This window comes from Teleopsis dalmanni, chromosome 1, assembly GCF_002237135.1.
Source record: "Teleopsis dalmanni isolate 2A chromosome 1, ASM223713v2, whole genome shotgun sequence".
Taxonomy (NCBI): domain Eukaryota; kingdom Metazoa; phylum Arthropoda; class Insecta; order Diptera; family Diopsidae; genus Teleopsis; species Teleopsis dalmanni.
In genome coordinates this window covers 226,264,696-226,286,127 of record NC_051846.1, presented here as the reverse complement: position 1 = coordinate 226,286,127, position 21,432 = coordinate 226,264,696, and the positions used below count along the sequence as shown (strand labels likewise).

Here is a 21,432-nt window from a genome sequence, read left to right as displayed (position 1 = left end):
AAAGCTCATTCTTAAGTCTTGTTTGTGCCGAGTATCCACCACTACTAGTAGATGCTGGACTATGCGGTAAATTTTCGATAATAGCACAAGTTTCGACAACTCCCTTCTCTTTTTCTTTGGTATACAAATTTGAAAAACTTTGTGTTTTGGAACCTGGCGTTGAGCCACTACCGCTTTTGCGCGATACTATAGACATAGAACTGGAAGTGCGACTGATTTGCATTGGGCATTGTAATTGACGCCACTTTTTACCAGTTGGGTCTGAAGCAGAAACTCCGGCGCGGAATAAAATCTTGCGATCAGTAGCACCAACAGCGAACACCTTTTAGGAAATAAAATATTAACAAAATATTAATATATTTTTATTTTTTATTTTGTTTACCTGATCGTTTGGAGAAACTGAGACCATGGAGATATTTCCAACCATTTCTACCCAACCACTTCCTATTGCAGCATCTTCACTTATACCCGCAGCATCACCTTTAATGCCACGTCTAAACCAAACATGATGGTCATTTGTTACACACCAAACTGTATCGGTACCCACTGAAACTTGCACAATTTTCAAACCATTTGAAGTATCTGTAGTTTGGGAGGGTGTAGGTGGTTTTACATCTAACCAAGTTTCACCACACAAATTGTCACGTGTTACACCCGAACGCACTAGTACTCGACCATTATGCAGCACAGCCCAAACGAGACCTGTTGATCCCACGCTTATTTGTGTTAGCTCACAACCTGCAGGTGTGCTTATGGCTGTCCACCGCAAACCTTCCGGTGCTGTTGTATTTACGCCAGTACGAAACATAGCCTGTACATAAGAATTATGTTATTATTAAAAAAAAATAATTATTAAAGAAAAGCACAAACCCTGCCATGTGCTGTAATAGCCCAAACAATTAGTGTGTCTGCCGGTGCATTAGGTACATTATTGCCACCAATAGAAACGTCAATAAAAGGTTCTTGTGTTGGATCTTTATGCAGCGGTGCAACAGCACACCAAGTATTCAATGCGCTATACCGACGGAAGCGTATCTGTTATGAACCATACAATTCATACCTTTCGTAAATATTTAAAAATAAATCATACCCACCCATTTTCTACGTCTGACATATGAGTTCCAAGAGCATTTTGCACTGTATGTTGCGGGAAAATCTAGCGCATACATCCAACCTTCGTCTAAAGTTTGTCCATCCAGGTCTAAATCAAGATGCCAATCTCCGTCCCATTGCCAAGCCATCGAAGGTAAACGTATTTTATCAATACTTCGCTCAGCACTACCATCAGATGATGAGTACTTGTAACGATCTGTAGGTAGTAGCATTTTTGAAAAACCTTCAATTGGTATCCAACGTTCATTTTCATAAGATTCTTCTTTAACACGTATAGGAACATCCAGGCCATGTACATGCACATAAACTTGTCGGTCGCCACCAATCGCCCACATGAAATTTGGCACTGTGGAGATTTTTTTGAACTCCAAGCCAACATATGGAAATTCTCGCCATGATGAAGAATTCGTGGAGAGAGTATAAACGCGACCTTCACTGTTTGTGGCAAATAACAAGCTACTGGGCATACTTCAGCAAGCCGCTACGGGCTGTGACGTGGTACCTAGATGTATTTACAAAAGCATATTTTATTTTAATATATATCGTATTTATTTTAATATAATTACTAATGTTAATTATTAAAATTTCACTGATTATCCTATTAAAATAACAGAGATTATGACAGACTTATCGTACAATAAAGAATGAATCAGACAACCACTTCACAAAATCGATTTTATTTCATTGTAGATACCAAAAATTAATTTTATTTACTTAAATGCAACTTTACACAATCTGTTTATTTATTTATTGTATTATTTTTACTTTCAATTAATTACCTTTGACCGACTTTATTGATTTTTATATATTTCAACGCCAGTGTTTTTATTTGTTGTAAACAAAATTATAGAAAATAGTTGTACCGAAGAGTACCACTGTCAAATTTTTGCTTCGTATGCTTTAACGCATTTTATTTGTATTTGCTTTTGTGGCGCTCTTCGTAAAGTAATGCCTGCCAACCAATAGTGCTACCAAATCAAGAAAAGAAAACGGCTGTTCGCGGTTGAATATCAACAAGTGCCTCATAAAGAATTTATGTTTTTTATTACTAATATAAAAAATAATTAATAAAATGTGTTAAAAAGTTCAAGCACTACACATGAAGATGTGCCATTAGCTTGCGTTGTGAAGTGAACTCGTATAAATGCAACAATTTCTAATCGGTAATTAAAGTTTGTTATAAAAATGAAGATATGATGAAATACTGAGATTGTTGTACATCAGTTCTTATCTGCCACTATTTATAGATATCATTATTATATTTATGAATGCATTTCAACTACTGAGACATCGGGTAAGTTTTTATTCCTCAAATAAAGAAATTTTTTTTTAATAGAATTTATACTTGATTACAAATTCGTTTGTTATTTATGCATAATAGTTTTTTGTGTTATTTGTTTTATCAATTAATCATATATGGTCAAAGACTATAAGAACCGAAATCAAAAAACGCAAATGGGAATGGGTCGGTCACACTTTGCGTAGACCGACTGGTGACTCCACAAGACGAGTGCTGATTGAGTGGAACCCGATGGGTAGCAGAAGAAGGAGCAGACCTGCTCACACCTGGAGAAGGCAAATCAGTATGGAAATGTTACATATGTGGATAAGCTGGGGAGAGTTGAAGCTATTGGCCACCAATCGTACCGAGTGGAAGATATTTGTTGCGGCCCTATGCGCCTCTTAGGAGTAAAAGGATTGAATATATATAATCATATGTGGCCAAATTAGTAAGATATTACAAAATAAAATATTGAGGTTATTTATATTCCGATAACGCTAAAAAATTACAACGGTTATACATAAAGAAAATTTTTAAGCTAACTCAAAATACACCATCCTATGCAATTCACTTCGAATCGGGGCTGCAATTATTGTATATATTCACCCTACAACTGCATTTTGACTATATCAATAAAGTAATGAAAATGCTAGATTACCGGCTGTCCAAAATCAACGTAAAACACCTACTCCAATCCAGATCGTAGTTCTTTGTTTAATGAGTTATACTTGCTAAGGAATATAGCAGGTCCTTTTATGCTACTGCAACACCCTTGTGGATCCAATGACCTTAACGCGAGAACCCACTTAAAAAGACAAGCACGTGTTAGCAGTACAAGAAATACATACAAGCTGTTGGAGTATAATCCAAACGAACAAAATTATTTCAACGACAAGTTGTACAGGCACCCTCTTTTGGGTTGATCTTTATTTTAGGCAACGTACTTTATGTTGATCGGACTTGGTTCACCTAACCAAGTCCAATGTCTTACTTTTCGTTCGTATCGAAGTAAACTTCTTCGAAACTACTCGCTAATACTTTTTCTTAGTTTTAAGTAAAATGTAACTCACTGTGCCATCTGATATGCCAATGGTCATAATTAATTAATTAGTGTATTTTAACTCGTCGTGGATTTTATTGCCGATTTCTAGTGTAGCATCATCAATTGAAGCTCCTTGACGCTGATTTAAATGTAATATGGATATTATCAAGTCGGGTATGATTTTTACATGAATTAAAGGGTTAAAACGCTGTTTTTTTTTATTTAATAAGTTTAGTAAGAATTTTAGTTTAGTATTAGAATTGGTTTTGTTGTAGTTCGTGTCGTTCACAGCATTTGTGAGCAGTAAAAGTCCTACAGGAGTGATAAGTAGTATTGAGTTATAGCTTAATAGCAAGTGGTTTCGGCTTTTCTGGATTTTAGTATTATAATTGAAAAAAATGATGAAAAAAGTAATTAGATAAAAATGAAACATAAATCATAGGTTTAGCTTTGTTAATGAAAAAAGTTTATAAAGTTTGTTTTGTTAAGAAATTGTAATTGAATGAAACTTTAGTTGCCTAGTTGAGGAAGGCCTCATTTCATATAAAACACAGTTTCCTTCGTGCTACTTACATTCTGTAAAAATAAATTAATCAGATTATTTACTGTAGTACGTAAGAGATATATCATGGAAATAATTAGAATATTTGCCAATGTCATAGGTTTCTTTATACTTTATTGGTTATAATGAAGGCTACTTGTACGTACAATTTAGCTCATTAGTTTGAGCTGTAATAAGACATCTCAAGGAAAATGGCACGTACAGGCATATTTATGTTTTATAATTTAACTTTTCAACTAAATTGGTCGTGCTGACTGCCCAATTCGAGCAACAATCATTTACCCATTTATTTCCATAGGCCAATGTCACGCATACCATTTCATAGTTCAGCCCTCCGAAAACTGCCAATAAAAGCGTGAAAACACGACTATTACGACTAAGCAAATATTTAATAAAACGTTCTGCTGACCTTCAGTCGGGACCTGCTGCTTGCTCCCATTGCGAGATGTTATTAGCTAATCAAGAATACTTGACTAATCTACATTTTTAAGGTGTACACAAAATAATAGTTTGCATAAATACCACAACGAATCGCAAAAATTTGCTTACGTACATAAAATCAGGCCTGCAACCTACAATTTTCCCGGCTAAACGCGAAGCTAATGTCGTGCAAGAAATATGGGTTTATATGCGATATAAATATAACAGTCGCTTGGGTGTAAGGAAAATGTTTTTCATATATTTTTCTTGGTTTGCAATAATTTCTTTGCTCTAATATAGTAATTTTTATAGAACAGCCGTGCGTTAAATACTGGTAGCTCCACCTCAGCGGTGTGAAATGTCCATTTTAAATGTGCAGACAGGTGAACAATGAGGAATATACTTGCAAAGTATAACCCCTTTGCTGCTCTAATATTATTTGTGGATGAAGCAGTTTTTTTTAGTTCCATTGACCTTCACCGTTGGTAAGATGTAGTTGCTATATGAAAAAATCGCTTATGTGGCACAAAAAGAGAACTGTGTGGAGTTTTATGAGGACGTCTTGGCGTGCAATTTGGCACACATGTCGGATAATTTAGAAAAAAATGTTGGACACAAAAAAATAGAGCAAGACATTGTGATGGTGTTGAGTGTAAGAAAGCTGAAAATTTAATAATTGCAATGAGGCTAAGAGGCGTTAAATAATAGTAATAGTAATTCTTTATGGCTTTATGGTTGCGGTTTTGTATTCGAATTTACTATATAAAAATAGCAAAATCGTGTTCCCGGAAAAGCCACTCGCAATGTAATTGTTAGGGGTATATTTTCAGTATTCTGACTCTAAGAAACAAAAATAAAATTGCTTAAATTGCTGATTTTATTCGTATTGATTCTATTTTTATATTGATACATGGATTATTTGAAAGGAATTGTAACATTTTATAATATTAACAAAATCGTGTATAATTTATTGTTTAAAATAATTAGTTAATATAGTATTGTAAAATGTTACGGAAAACAAAATTTCTTTATTACAGATTTAATATTTTCCAACAATATTTCAAATATATTTAGAATGTTCCAATTCCAATATATTTGAAAATACATAAAAGATATATAAAGATATTTAATATTTACACATTGAAATAAAATTGAAATCGGTTGAATATGTTATATTATTATGTTGAAGCTATTTGAGCCAGTGCACTTGAGCACTTTTACTCTCTACTAACTGCGAGGTATCTTCAAAACCCCTCTTTAGCTTTGATTGGATTATTGTTTATCACTTCATCAGACTAAGCAATAATTGACCTCAGATCTGCATACCTCCCCAAGGAGCCTGTAACCATTCTGAGATTCAATACTGCGGGGGTTAGTAAGTCTGTCCGTTTTCGTAAATAATTTCAGGACTCTATAATAACTATTGAAAATAAGTTCTAGAAATAAACTTATCGTTTTAAATATGTATATTGATTGAATTTCATTTTAAAAAATAAACTAAAAATAAAAATTAATTGATTTCTATTACTACTCGTTTTGAGAATATTAAATTTTATTAAATTTCCTTACAACTCGCGTCTTATAAAAAAGGATTTTTTTAGCTATTGGAAGAGAATTCGATTCGTTTTTCATTTCATCTATCAACCTATCCCATGTGATTGAATGACAAAAGAAAAAGAAATATTAATGTTGGTTACGATAAAGAAAATTTGTTGAAAACGGTAGGGTTCACTTTCTAAAACTATTTACTATTTATCTAGGATTCCCTAGGAACGGGAAACCATGAAGTTCGTTTATGGAAAATTCAATTAAATGGATAGTGCGAAATAATTCTATCCTTTACAACTTAATTATTGAAATATTAAAATTTTTTAAACTAATTGTTAGTTTAAATGCTATACCTATAAATCTAGTTAATATTGAGATAATTTGCATTGATTGATTTAAAGTTATTTCGTTATTTTTTATTTTTATTATGTGCAAAATATTATTAAATTATTATGACTTCTAAGTAAATACTCTTTTGTTATAATTAATTTAATTTTGTAATAAGTAAAAAATTAAATACAAATTCTATAAATATTAGAGGGGTTTTGATGATACCTCGAGTTAATAAATAGTAAAAGTGCTCAAGTGCAGTGGGTCAAATAGCTTCAACATAATAGTAATATAGTAATAGACCACCCCAATTTTTTCTAGTACACTAACACTAATACACCGTATTTTGTTCTTTATATTAATTATTTGGAAAATCAATGAAAGTTGGTTAATTTTAATTGTTTTCTAATGTCATTTAATAATTCAAAATTTTAAGAGTGATATTGCAAACCGATTTGCACATTTGTAAAACATGCGTCCAGCACACAATCGATAGTCATAATGAAATAGGTTCTATTATATAGGTAAATTAAAGTGGTTGACCTTAAAAAGTTACAGTGAGATTAGAACAGATGTTGCATAGACTAGTTAAACAGAATCAGTCAGCAAGCAGTAAAAAAATTGCTAACCAAACAAAGAATAAATCGGTATTCTCTGGGTATGTTTGAAGGTGAGATTAAAAACCTTCAAACATAAATTTTATCAGAAACCCTATTCTAATAAATCTATATAATAAGTTTTAGGTATAATAGTGTAGCAGATATAAAAGATGAAATATATATGTTTGAAAAAATGTTGTGTTCTCGGACGAAAGTACTTTCCTAGCTTTTTTCTTTGTGTACTGTTCGGCGCCTTTCTTTTGAACAATATTAAGTGGACTCCGGACATATGCAAATATGCAAGTACAGTTTGATGGCAGATAGGTGAAAGTTTAGTGAGACATATCTTAGATTGGTCAGGTATAGGTACACATTGTAACTTTATCAATTAATTCTAATGAATTAATCATCAGATTTTTAGCAGGAAAATGCGACATCCATAGTAGACGCATTATAATGGCTTGATTGTAAAAATAATATATTGAAAAAATTTCAATAATTATCTTTTCGTAGGTCTAATTTTAAAATTATTAAATATCTGTGTAAAATACTCCGTATACAGATTGCAAAAACTAACACAAAACTGTGTTTGAGTTAAAAAAAAATCTTTTAGAACAATAAAGAAACATTTCCATTGATACTCTCCATAACTAGTTTTTATTATTTTTATGCAGAATTCAAAGCTTGAGACAGCTAAGGATATTGGTCTTAAACTTTTATGCAGCACTGTTGTTACTTACTTGCTCCTGCGAGCTCTTTTTTGGGTTTCTTATAATCTAGGTTAAAGGTTGATTGGTCTTAGAGCCAATTGGACATACCTTACGTCTTTGCTTAAGTGTGATCTCACATTACTAGGAGTTAAAGTTTATGCATTCAATTAAGAGGAGATGGTTATAGTTTTTTGATTTTTTTTTTGGAACAGATTCCCTAGATTGGTAGTACGGTAGTACTGTACTATTTATAGCTAAAGAGATATTACACATTTGATTTTATTGATGGAGAATTATTTCAGTAAAATGGTCATTGTTGATATTATTCTAATACTTCTGATATGCTTAAATGTTAGATTATGAGATATATTGATTGAATTATGTTATTAAATATAATTATGTTTTCTTTTTGTCTCCGTTTCATAATCAAGCTCATGCCAGTTATACAAATTGCAAAATACACGTTCCATGTTTGAAACAAATCAAATACTTTGTTATATGTTAAGCACACGTTATCTATTCCGAACCATTAGACATGCCGCTTGCCATATCTGACATGTCCATTATACTTCCTTAAAGCTCACTACCTTCGTGTAACAAATAGTTTATTTTATTTGCAAGCGCGCTATCAAAACAAACAGTAAACAACTACTAAAATAATAAGTAGTAAATGAAAAATGTTAGAAAAAACCATGTCCACAACAATGTTTTCGGTGAAAAGGGCCATTTAGAGTTTTAGTGCGCTTTTCAGTGTTTACCTTGAAAAAGGACATTCAACTTGAAACAAAAACAAGACCTTTTATAAATATCTTATAGTTTGGCAATTGAAAGAACTAAGTTTGCTCAGTGAAATGCGACTGTGGATGTGTAGTTGTAAGCATTGTCCTGCCTGAAGTGTCCTTTTGTAAACAAATCACGTACTACGAAAACAACGGCACAAATTATACGTTGTGTAAAAACCGTGCCACCTTAGCAATCATTTTTATAGCTTACACATTGTTTTTATAGCGAATTACGTATACGAGTACGTACTTGTACACGAGGTGTATTAAAAGGCCCTAAAATGGCACACAGATTATTTATGTATGAATATATGGGCGCTAGGCTGTTCTGAACTTTGATTTGCATAAATAGGTGAGGTTTTGTATAAATTATTTAGACCTAAATTTTACGAGTATTACAAGTACAGATTAAAATTAGTTATCAAAGTTTTTAGGACTAGAATATATACACATAAATAGTAGACCAATGCTTTCTAATTGAATTTTATTGCTCATTTAAAATCGTGTGTGATATAAAATTTATAATTAATGCGAATACTCTGTAGTATGTTAGTAATTAACAAATTATTAGGGATATTGAAATGGGTGATAAAGTTAATTAGGAGAATAATAAAAAAACGTCTCTTAAATTGCAGAAGTTTTTAAAATTCTTAAATATTTTAAAATAATGTAGACATTTTTCTCCATTTCGGTACTGTGAAGTGAGTAGATGTTCTCTTTTTGATGCGTTGAAAAGTGGAATAAAAGTGCTCTGGTTAGAAAGTGTTTGATTCGGTACCTCAAGATCCATTTACTTCGTTTTTTTTTCTAAGTTGGAAAATGCCGCAACATATCGCGGATGTTTACGATATCAATGTGATTGCAGCATTACACTTTTGTAAAATATTGTGGCAGTATGGTTTAAATCTGCTGTTCGAATTAACGTTTCCAACATTAGGTAAAAGTAATCATACGACAAGGAGTCACTCTGTCTGAAACCTCGATTAGTATCAACCGGTTCGAACATATTCTTCTCGATTCTAATGGAACTGGTGGTGTTGCTCAACGTCATCTAATATAAGTTTAAGTTTTAGTATAAGTTTTGCTGGGATACCAAATTCAAACATAGCGGCATAGAGGATGCTTCTAGTCGTAGTGTCAAAAATGGCTTTGAATTCGATAAGTAGGTCGACTGATCTGAACCCACTCTGATAACGTCCAATCAGTTGGTTGACACATAGTACATCTGATAGAACCTTTAATGCGACATTTAAAAGGCTGATCCCACGAATTATTCTGCGAATTAGCTGTTGCATGTATTTTGATAGCTTTTTTCACTAGCTTTAAACAATTCAACCGGTAAACCATTAGCGCCTGTTGCTTTATGTTTTTGATCCTCAGAATTTTATAGTTTCTTTTATGTATAGTGGGTGTGAGTTACAAGCGGAGTGAGTGTGATATATTCCCTAATCCGACTCTTTTTAAACTCGTCACCTACTTTAGTAAGTTATGTGACGGGTTCTGTATTATAAAATTTCTAAAAATATATGTATTTATATATAGGATTTCTCTAAGTTGACGGTTGATTAGAAATATTCAGCATAATTTCAAAACCTCATACATACATTTAATTCATAGTATATTCGAGATGTTGCGGCGCTCACTCAAATCAATAGATTGAATCACATAAACCTGTTGTTTGCAAAGAAATCAATATTAAAGACTTTTAGTCCTTATAAAACGATTAGAGCTGTTTAATGTATTATATCCGAGGTTTATTGAATTGAATAAATATTCAATAATAAGAAATTAATCAATGAAAGATTTCTTCAAGATGTCAATTTTCTTGAAACTAGAAATTGAAGGGTATTATACCTTTCAAAACTTAGATGACGGAAAAATTGTTATAGATTTTATAATGTGTGGGATAAATTATAATCGATTTTAATCACTTGTAAGTTGTCTAAGTGTTTAATATTATATTAAGATTTATTTGTAAGTTTTATTTTGTTAATGTTACTGAATGTTGTTTTCTATGGAACACATTTTAATTAAATGGGAACTATTATATATTAATGTATACTAGGACTAATGTTAAAGATATATGTCTAAAGACGCATGAGTACAAATTTAAAGAGAATGAAGTAATGATTTTATAGATCTTGTGTGTGCATCACTACTAATATTTATAAGACTATTACTTACGATTTTACTTAAACAGATATATATTATTTTTCTATATATATGTGAAATGACAAATAACACTGTACAAACACAGCTGGCAAATTTAAAAAAATTAAATTTTGTTGAAAGTAAGTTATGTTTCCTAAAATATAGTTTGTTTCCTTGTTTTTGTAAAAAATTTTATTTTCATGTTTTGTTTGTAAAATTTTATTTATGAGATCCTAAATATAATCTTTCTCGCAATAACTTTCAATGGTTTTGAGGTCAACTTTCCAAGTACATATTTCAGAAGTTTTTTTCTTTCTTTCGCTACAATAATTTTCACGTTGTTCCATAAAATCAAAATCTATTTCCAGTTGTTAAAACAAAAGTCACTCATAAAGCAACACGTTAGTAAGCTGGACATTTGTTTTTGCACCCTACACTCTTTAATAATGGCATTAAAGTTTTAATCTTTATTAATTTTTTTATTATTATTATTGTGCAAGAATTAATATTAGTACTCTGTAACGTATGAGGTCTATTATGTTATTTCTGGAGAAAGTCGCACATTATAATTCCTTCAGAAATGAAGATTTTCAATAAACTTAACAATATTATTTCGTTCTGTTATGCAGACCTTTTCGGGAACAGCAAAACTCAGATCGAAGTATTGAAATGGACTATTAAAAAAAAGCAATACATGGGTACAGAAACTTGAGAGATACTTTTCTCTGTATTGTCTTTAGGTTAGAACACAATAATACAGAGGGGTTAATATGGGTTAAGTTAACCAATAAGTTAAGTTAATATTGAAGTTGATTTTAATGAAGGTAGATAAGTGATAGAAAAACAATGTTTTAACTAAAAACATTTACAAGAATTTTACGAAATCAGAAAAAAAAGTTAAATAGTTTGAATAAAAATATGTTTTCTGTAAGTATAGCAGAAAATTTTTCAAAATGAAATTTTTGCTATCCCACCTTTTGAACCCATTTAAGTAGCAATACATGGGAGACATCAAATAAAAGAAGATTTTATATATTAAGTTATCAAGGGTTTTTTGATCTCATATGCTTTTGGGTGAAGTTGCAATTGACGCTCTGTATTCTGGAAAATAATCGATATGTATTCCCATACCGATACTAAGCATTTTTTTCATGTCTTGGAACAAGGAATCATATCCCGATGTTAAAGTTGTTTTGTTCGTACCATATATACACTATTATTTCCTATATTTTGTATTTAATACATGTTTGATTATATTTTCTAATTTATGAGTATTTATTAACAACAAAAATGATAATCTGTTTTAATGTGAATCTATAGTAGAGTATAGAAATGCGTCTCTGGCCACTTTCTTTTGCGGTTTTCATTGAAAATGTTGCCCTAAAAATTGTAATTTAAGAACTGAAAACTGCGAATTGTGCTACTTACGTGCACGTTTTGTGATTTTGGTGCCGACAGCAAAAAAAAAAAATACATTTTTTTGGGGTAAACCGTAATTAGCATAAACTTGAAGATAAACTTTTGTAAAAGGACACGAGAATATTATTAGTGTTTTACAAAAAGTAAATCGCGCCACATTTAATTATTTTTTCACACATCAAGTTCATAGTTTGGACTTTCATATTTAATAAAGATTATTAAATAAGCACATTATTTTTATTCTATTTCGATTGAAATATTATTTTTGTGTAATAATAAATGACTTTTACGTTCATTAACCTTAGACATTTAATAGTTTAACTTTATATATATATATATATTTGAGTGATATTTCTGTTTTTTTATTTCAATAAAGAAATTTCAATTTATTATCTTTAGTTAGTATGTGTATTAGTTTCAATTCACAAGTTACACCATTAACAGGCGCATGACCTCATCGGTTTGCTCTAAGGGTTGCTTCAGCCATTCCATTCCAGCCAAAGCACAACTTCGAATACATTAAACCAATTCAAACCAAACCAAAACAAAGCAAAACAAAGTTCTAGACAGGCTAACTTGGCTAAATACTAAGCGAAACATTTCACGCGAGCTTTGGAACGCAACTCAAAATAAAACTGACCATCGCGTCGTGTGCATTAGAAGTTCTCGCTTCGATTCAGTCAACACCGTGACCACCTGCGGGAATAAACGTCTAAAAAGTTCGGTGCTATTTTATTTTAAATCCCAACGCTTTGCATATAAATCTATTTTAATTAAGTGAGATAAGCGAAACTAATGAAAGTTTGCATTTTCAAAATCGTTTAGTTTATAACGTTTAGATAAATTAAATTTAAAATGGGTTGCGCTAGTAGTACTCCAATGATAGCAACAGCCGGAAGTGAAATGTTAAAGGCAGCGTCCAATGTCGCTGCGGATGCTACAAAAAGTGCTGAAGACGCCGTACAAGGTACAAATTTATTTCAAGACGAATTCTATGAAACATCTATACTTCATAGTTCGGAATTTTAATTGGTATAAAGAGAAATCCCATTCAATTGAATTTTTACAGTATTGCTTCATTTTAAAATATTCATATAATAAAATAATTAATAAATAAAATTAAAAATATAATAAATAATAAAAATAATAAAGATAATATAAGCAGTATAGTAGCTGGAAAACTTATTTTAGCGAAACCGCTATATCCATATATCCATATCTATGGATTTTTAATATTTAATAATTTGAAATATGTGAAAACAATATGTACATAAATTAAATAAAAGGTTTTATAATTATATGTACTATATAACATAATAAATAATATAATTGTATGTACTATACATTTTAATGAACTGTGTTGTTTTATAATTTATTTTAATCAAATATGTATTATTAAAGTCCAGAAATCACTGCGACCTGGATAGATCTATTATGCGGAGTCAGACATATAACTGCAGATAGATTGCAGTTTAACAAAAAAAGAGAATAAAATACATTTTTAATATATCTTAGTAACGTTATTGCCATTGACAGATATTATAAAATTTGTTGAAAATATCATAATGTAAATAATTAAAAATTAATGTTATCTTATGACAAAAATGCTTTTTCAAACACAAAAAAAAAAAACGAGTTAATAATTTTTAAATGAAATCTTGGACAACGCTATTAACTAGAGCTAATGTATAAACTACAGCTATATAATGAACTTAATCATTATAATTGAATAGTTTTTTTCAAATATTAAGCGTAAGGCTTGTTTATATATAAAAAAACAATTTGTCAATACTCTAAATTTAAATAACTTAAGTTATGTAGAAGTTGATATTGTGTATTAACACACGAATCCATGCTTCAAATTTGATAGGGTTCAATTCCTGACACGCAGTCCAAAACTTATATATGGCTAAATCAACCAATATATGTTCCCAAAAGGCTACTGATGACAGATATTTGACGGTATCTGAAACAGTTATATGGTGAGCTCAAGAATCGACTTATTTGGTGATTAAGTCATACAATAAATATGTCAATCTATATATGAATTGGGTTACTAAATTGAACTATCATATATGAAATATAAATGTATTCATTTAAATAAGCAAAAGTTGAAGTGTCAGCTAACATAAAGAGGAAAGCGAAAAAATGTCATAGCACCAGCTAACAGCATCAACAAAGCGAATATAACATTGAACAATTTCTGTGATTTAGGCTCTATCAATATTTTTAAGGAAGAAAATTACTGTAATTAATGGTAGTATAAATTCCATAATTTCTTTATGATGTTAAAATGCGAGGAAAAAATTTGTTTGTGATCGATTTTCAAATTTCATTTACATATAATGAGTGTTAGATACCTGTTGCTCTTTTTATAATAAATTATTTTTATATTATAAATAATTAAGCTAATTACAGTTTTAAAGAAAAAAGTCTAATAAATTATCTTTAGCATTTGTTTTATAATAGCTTTCTTTAATTATTACATTTTCAAGGTTATCTAATTACTGCGTCTAGAGCCTCTACCTTCAGATGCTCCATTTTGATGTGATTTTCTTAAACTTAGAATGCATATACTTTAAATTTTTAACCTGAGCACAAGTTCTGTCACACGTAATATATATATACTTCACAAATTTTACACATTTCATAACCAGCATTTATAACATTAACGTTATACAGTAAAGTAACTAAATTAACCATTAAAAATGTTATCATCACTGAATGTTAGTGATTATTTTGAATTTCAGTAATTAGTTTACATCTGAATTAGCTTACAAAACTTAAATATTTTATAATCTCCTTACAAGTCCTTGGGTAGTTATCAGCTTATGCATTCCATTTAAAAAATTTCGAACAAAACTCAATAGTACACAAAACACCATCGTTGTTTGTACAAATTTATTGTATTTGCTGTTTCTTACTGCATTTGGTCTTAGGTCGTTCAAATCTCAACTCTATTTAAATGTAAATGTGAATTAGTTATGCTGTAAGAACTCAGCTGACCCGTTTCACTTTATGGAAAACAATGGTCCGAAATAAAAATAGGGAACAACTATAAACCGAGATAGGTATATATGTGAGGTTATACAAACACTGAGTATTTGCATGGCAATTCTTTGTGTGGAAAATATTTAGTGATCGGCTTAAACTTGTGTTGTTTGTGTTGTTATGCTGTTTTGCTTTCCGCGTTCGCCGTTTATATTTTCTATTTTTGCTACATCTACGAATAGGAAGAATAACAATGGTAGCAATGACAATACAAGTAGTAGTAGGTAAGACACGAATAAAAGTGCCATAAGATTCGAAAATGTTTATTAAAATCTATATAAATATATTTTCAATGTTAAATTAATAAAAATCAACTGTTTATTTAACAATAGCTCTCATTTTAAATATTGGTAAATGTACAATATTGGATACTATTTTTTAGAGAGAATATACTATTTACTTGAATCTACTGTATTATATAATATTGTAGATGGTATGTTTATATACTTAAAATAAAATGGGTTCTAAGCAATAAAACATCCGATGCATTCTTTTCAATTTCCACGGATAGCGAAGCAGCCATTAGGCACCTCAGCTACATCAATTATAACTCAAAACTGCCGTGCTTCTTTCAATGACCTAGCTAGGCTTGTTAGGGTTAAACACATTTAAGTTTCTGGTCAAAGGGAGATCTCGGGTAATTGTAGGGTAAACGACCTCACCACTGCAAACGCTATTCTCCCTCACGCTCACATCTCAGATATAGGCGTTCCACTTGCTACAGTTAAACGGGCAATTAAACAAAAATATCTGAGCATAGTCAGGTGGGCTAATGAATCTCATTGTCAGATATCTAAGTTGATTTGGTTTAATTTATAAAAGAAACGAACTAGTCAGCTAGTTCAACTAAGGCAGAACCTACAGAGCACCACGGTGCTCATGCTATGAGACTGGGTCTACCCTATAATGGCTCTGAGAATGAGGAGGAGACCGTGCTCCATCTTAAATGTCAGTGTCCATCATTACCCAGAAGAAGATTAAAAATCTTCGGATCCCCTTTTCTTACTGATCTGACATCCTGTAACGTTAGGGTCCTGGTCACGTTTGTAGATCTATCAGGTTAGTTTTCCTTTACCTAATGGGGGAGTCGTTACCTTTTTCGGCGTTGGCTGTATATTGATTTAAATCTATATACGTGCCAATGTCATTCCTGTGGTACCACAATGGATCATCATTTGAGGTTAAGTGGGCTTTTTGGAAACAAGGTCACCACTCCAACCTACCTACCATACTTAAAAACACAAAGTCTTCTTCAAACCCTTGTTTTTTGAAAATTTGTACAATATACGAGTGTATGTCAGGGTAATTCCTAATTAATTGTAGTTGAAAAGCTCAGAATAAGTGTTGCAAGCTTTTGCAGAGGTGTTAAATTTCTGAATTTTCATGTTGGCATGTGAGATTAAAGAGGAACACACATTCCCATACACTGTTTCGTCCGAAGTCGAAATGGAAGTGAATTTGCTTCTCATGTTCAATTCACAATATTTTACTAATCCATATCATGCCAAGCTGTGCAAATATTATTACCTGTAAAGTAGCAAATATAAACAAAACAAGTACGCACACTTAGCCACATACATAAACAATGATATTATATACTTTTCGCACACGAACTCAAACACGAAAACATGTGAGCATGTTTTCACACATGCGAAAAACTCAGTACAAAATAATAAAAGTTGGGAAATGTCTGCCATATTGTGAAATGGCCGAATGGCCGAATTGCGTGACGACATCATTTAGTGGGCGGGCAACAAGCGGGCGGCAGCAGATGGTCTTGTACAACAAAAGCCACTTTAAGCGGCGATGTGTGCTAAATAATTAATGCTTGAACTTGCACGTGTGTGTGTGAGCTCGTAAACAAATGCTCAGCACATAAAATTCAAAAAGTTCTGCGATAAAATATAATCATTATAATAAAAATAATTCGAAATAAAGTAAAACTAAATGTAATTTGCATATTTTGAAATTCATTTGCAGATGTAACACATACAGTTGGAAAAACACTTGACACAGCCAAGGAAACCGTTGGAACAGCAGTAACTGGCATTGCCAACGATTTTGGAAATGCCATTAAGCACCAAACCGAAGCTTTAGATGATGCGAAAAACCATTTATTGGAAAAACTACACTTAGGAAATGGTGAGCACAAGAAACCGGAAGCTATCGAAGGTGCTGTTGAAGTAAACAATATGACAACAACTGCATCTATGACAGCGGCTGAACACGAAGAATTGGATGATATAGATATCGATGAGCGCTTATCAAGAGGACCAACACCGGCACCTGATGCTGACAGCTTGAAAACATCAACACCGGAACCAGAAATTGAGCAAGCGCTGGCAAACTTCAAGGAGGAAAGTCCACCTACACCGAAACCCACATTGTCTGAACTCGAACAATTGAAGGCGGAAGCTAAAGAGACAGTCGCAAATAAAACAGCAGCTGCAGTAGCGGTAGCGGCAACAACAACAACAGCGGTAGCAGCAGTCGTCACCAAAGACAGTACTGAAAAAATTATTACACACAACGATAAGGATATGACAGCAGAGACAACTAATGAACCACCTGTGGAGTGAGTAAAAGAGACTTGAAGCATATTTTGAAGGTGTACACAGAATACCATAAAAGCAAATATGAATTTCGTACGTTTTAATATAAGATAAGCACTTTTAAAGTAGTTAGCTTTTTTTTAGTATCTTTGATATTCATTTTACATAAACACCACAAACACAAACACAAACACACTTAATATACATAAGTATAATCTAACCGTATTTAATATAAAATTTTATCTCAATATGGAAATAAGCTACTATTGTTGTGAGAGATACTGATTAGAAGTCACTGTTTAAAGGATATCATGTTCATTTCTGGATTTTAGGTAGTAATAATTAACTTAAGTTCTATTAAATTTTATCGGATATGAATAATATCCCATAATTGTGTTGATTGGCTAATATTGTTACTATATACGTATACAGTAATAAAGCTTAGCTCCAAGTTTTATTTGAAGCGTATTCGATACGCTATAATATAATTCCCTAATTTATAGAAAAGTCCTGATTCAGCTTAGGAATCAGAAAAACTATAGAAGACTTATTAAACTTCCACATTTTTGACCAACACATTATTTACGAAACAAACAAAAATCCGGATTCCGTTGAAGGACAGAGATATTATAAACTACTTACATCACTTTCTCATTTTTTTTTCAAAATATTATTTACGAATTAAACAATATATTTTGATTAGTAAGAGTAACATTAATTTATCGATATTAGAGATATGCTTTTATAACACAATGATCCTAAAATATTTCTGTTATTTAAATAGCAATAAACTTTAATATAATTATAATTATATATAACATATACAATGATTTAACTAATCAAAAAGATTTTTAATCTGATTAACTGATGATAGCAGCCCATAATCCTTCTGAAACTGTAATTTATTTAGCTTCATTTAAAAAAATTCAAGTGATGGAGGCCAAATTTATTGATCTCTATTTTCTGTGACTTTAAATAAAAGAGGGTGTTGCAATAAAAGTGATATACATTTGGTTTTCCTAGTGTCGATCAAATGTGCTGCATACAGAGGAAGAAGTAACAAATTGTATCAACTTTTTACACAAAATTTTAAGTTCTGATTCAATAAAGTTAGTAGCAGCTACCATTTTGACTCCTTCTTCCGGGAGGATGACGTGCCACTTCATTTCTTCGGCACTAGGAAAACCTGGCAATTTAGTTTAAAATGTTGACCTCAATTTGTAGGTTAGTATTATTAACTGTATAAAACCTTGAAATAAGTTATTCTGATTATAATTTAATTATAATATATATAATTAAATTAGATTTCAATTACAATATAGTGTATAAATTTTCAGAATACAGAATACATTTTTTTCAGAATACATTTAGATAGAGATAGGTAGAGAGATAGGTAGAGAGATAGAGAGGTAGTGAGAGAAAGTGACTAAGAGAGAGGTAGGGATAGAGAGTGACTGAGAGAGGGAAAGAGATTGAGTGCGAGAGAATGTAAGTGAGAGAGAAATAGAGTTAGAGTTCGTGAGACAGAGAAATGTTCGTAAAGAAAAAGAACGAATTAAATGGAGATGTGGAAAGAAAGATAAGTACTAAAAAGAGAAGAAATTATAGAAAGGAGGAGATATGAATAGAGATTTGAGTAGCATTTGATTTGAAAAAAAGGAGTATTTATTGAATAGCCGAAACCTCACTTGAGGAATTTTTTTCATACATCAATTTTTGATGCTTGCTACACTTGATGAGTTTTGTAGATTGAAAATACTATATATATGTGTTTATATACATAAACCATGCTTGATATTGGGTATATGTAGAAAAACAAAGAAACATTTTGAGAAGAAATTTAATATTTATTTTGATTAATACCAAAATTACTTAAAAATTGTTTTATTTTCGCTGTTCACAGTTCCGTTCTGAAATTACTCAAGTGTACCATAGTCTAATAAACTTAAACTAAACAGTTAATACTAACAGGTGCAATATACATACTAACATATTAGTTTACTAAGTACCAATTATCACACATATTACATATGTACATATTTATGATTGTTTTACATATATACTGATATATAACAAGAAATTTATTAGTTCAGCCAAACATTTTATATTACACATTTGCTTATATATTCACTAAACACAATTTCAATTTAAAAAAATATAAAATAAATGTAAATAATATAATATAATATTTTGATTTACTTAGTATTTGTATTTGTATTAAGTTCAGTAAATTTTTATATAGTAATATTTGGCACAAACTTTATTGACTTATAACTTGAGATAACTTGAGATATTATATAAAAAAATGTATAAACTAAATACAAACTGTAAATAAAGTCATACATATTTAATAACTGAATAACTGAAAATGCTAAAGTTTTCATTTTTTTCTTGTAAATATATAACACGTTTGTTAAAAAACTCCTTCTTTTTATTTGTTTTTATTAATGAAATAACGCTTGCGATCCTTAACGAGCAACGCAAAGTTTTATATAAAAACTGCAACAAAAACTGTAAAAAGTACGTAGTGGTTTATATTTTATTTAAATATTTTTAGTTCATTGTTTTAAAAAGTTTTTTAATAACACTCCTTACATTGCATAGGAAGGCAACAGATGGGGTGGAGGCACGTCCCGGTACGACCGAGTGGGAGAAATATGCAGACTTATTGGCACACAGTCATAAATATAACCCGCATGATTTATACAAACGTGGTGGTACACTTCATAGATTTGGTGCACCCTTGAACGGTCATGGCATGTATTCAGCTTTCACAAGACCCACAGCAGTAGTGCATCGAATGCGTGATGATGATAACGTTGTTGGTATAGGTGAACACAATTACAGTGGCTACAACAGTCCAATGCAATCGAATCATTCAAGTACTGACTTTGGACAAATAAACAAAGTTAGAGGACGTTTACCGCGCAAGGTCAATAACAACAAAAATAATCATAATCATAATGAATTCGCTCCCTTAGTTGCACATGAACATAACGGAACAGTGCGATCGAGAACAAAATCTCCAACCGTTGGTAGAAAATTCGACTTTAATCCGAATCGTGAAAGGTTAGGTTCACCTGTTAAACTCAATGGAGTGCATCGTTCTGCTGCCCCTTCACCGATAAAATCAATAGCATATACACCATCGAGAAGGAATTCTGCTGACAAGTCGAATAAAGTGTTACGTTCAAGTGCCAGTTCGCCTATTAGAACGAAATCGCTTATACAGAATCGTGTACGTTCATCAAGCACAAATAATAAAGTTCACAATTCCAAATCGAACTCACCTGTAAAAGCAGACACACTTTCGAAATCATCACGTTCTTCCACGAGTAATAGCATTGTTATAGGTTCAAATCATACTACGCCTATATCTTTTAAGAATTTAAACACTATAAACTCAATATGCGACGACAATCAAAATATTATTTCACGTTCAACTTCCAGATCTACTTCACGTTTAGAATTACGTTCGCGTTCACCGCGTTCTGAGTATCTAGAAACACATAAATATTACAAATCGCCCATGAGAGTGAGAAATACTTCCTCATTTTTAAGTTCCCCACGCACTTCGCCGTTCAGTATTAGAAGGAGCTATGCAGAATATAGTGATAAGGAAAACAAAACAGTATTTATAGCAGATTTAAGCTCAATATCACCAAGTCGAAATCATTTATCACCGAGTCCATACAAAATGCGTGCCCGCTGCACTGTTTGTAATAATAAATATGTAATTAAATAATATTTGATAAAAATTATTGTTGTATCTACTTGATATTATATTATTCAGTATAAACTATCTGAGGATAATGTGAAAGAAGTGATAATTAAAGTTGTTGTGGGTAATGTGAAGTTTGAGTTGGTATAA

At 31.3% G+C, this 21,432-nt stretch overlaps 2 protein-coding genes across 2 annotated transcripts in view; one reads left to right on the top strand and one right to left on the bottom strand.

The window, feature by feature from the left end:
• The window catches only part of LOC119667555 (tectonin beta-propeller repeat-containing protein-like), a 4,035-nt gene extending 2,101 nt beyond the window's left edge, over window positions 1–1,934 (bottom strand). The window contains exons 1-5 of the mRNA XM_038076860.1: window positions 1,893–1,934; window positions 1,095–1,615; window positions 871–1,035; window positions 383–811; window positions 6–322 (exon numbers count right to left, since the gene is read on the bottom strand). Coding sequence (XP_037932788.1) covers window positions 6–322; window positions 383–811; window positions 871–1,035; window positions 1,095–1,580 — 1,397 coding nt within the window. The 5' untranslated portion in view covers window positions 1,581–1,615; window positions 1,893–1,934. The remainder of the gene's footprint in view (window positions 1–5; window positions 323–382; window positions 812–870; window positions 1,036–1,094; window positions 1,616–1,892) is intronic.
• Window positions 1,935–12,813: 10,879 nt separating this feature from the next.
• LOC119667554 (flocculation protein FLO11) lies at window positions 12,814–21,432 on the top strand. The gene is made up of 4 exons (XM_038076859.1): window positions 12,814–12,925; window positions 16,990–17,584; window positions 20,166–21,294; window positions 21,355–21,432. Exons 1-4 carry the CDS (start codon window positions 12,814–12,816, stop codon window positions 21,430–21,432), a joined length of 1,914 nt encoding a protein of 637 aa, XP_037932787.1.

Excerpts from the sequence above, each read along its gene's own strand:
- LOC119667554 (XM_038076859.1), top strand. The coding sequence starts at position 12,814 with ATGGGTTGCGCTAGTAGTACTCCAATGATAGCAACAGCCGGAAGTGAA. Across the intron at positions 12,926-16,989 it reads TGCTGAAGACGCCGTACAAG|ATGTAACACATACAGTTGGA; the intron begins GTACAAATTTAT and ends ATTCATTTGCAG. Across the intron at positions 21,295-21,354 it reads CTGTTTGTAATAATAAATAT|TATAAACTATCTGAGGATAA; the intron begins GTAATTAAATAA and ends TATATTATTCAG.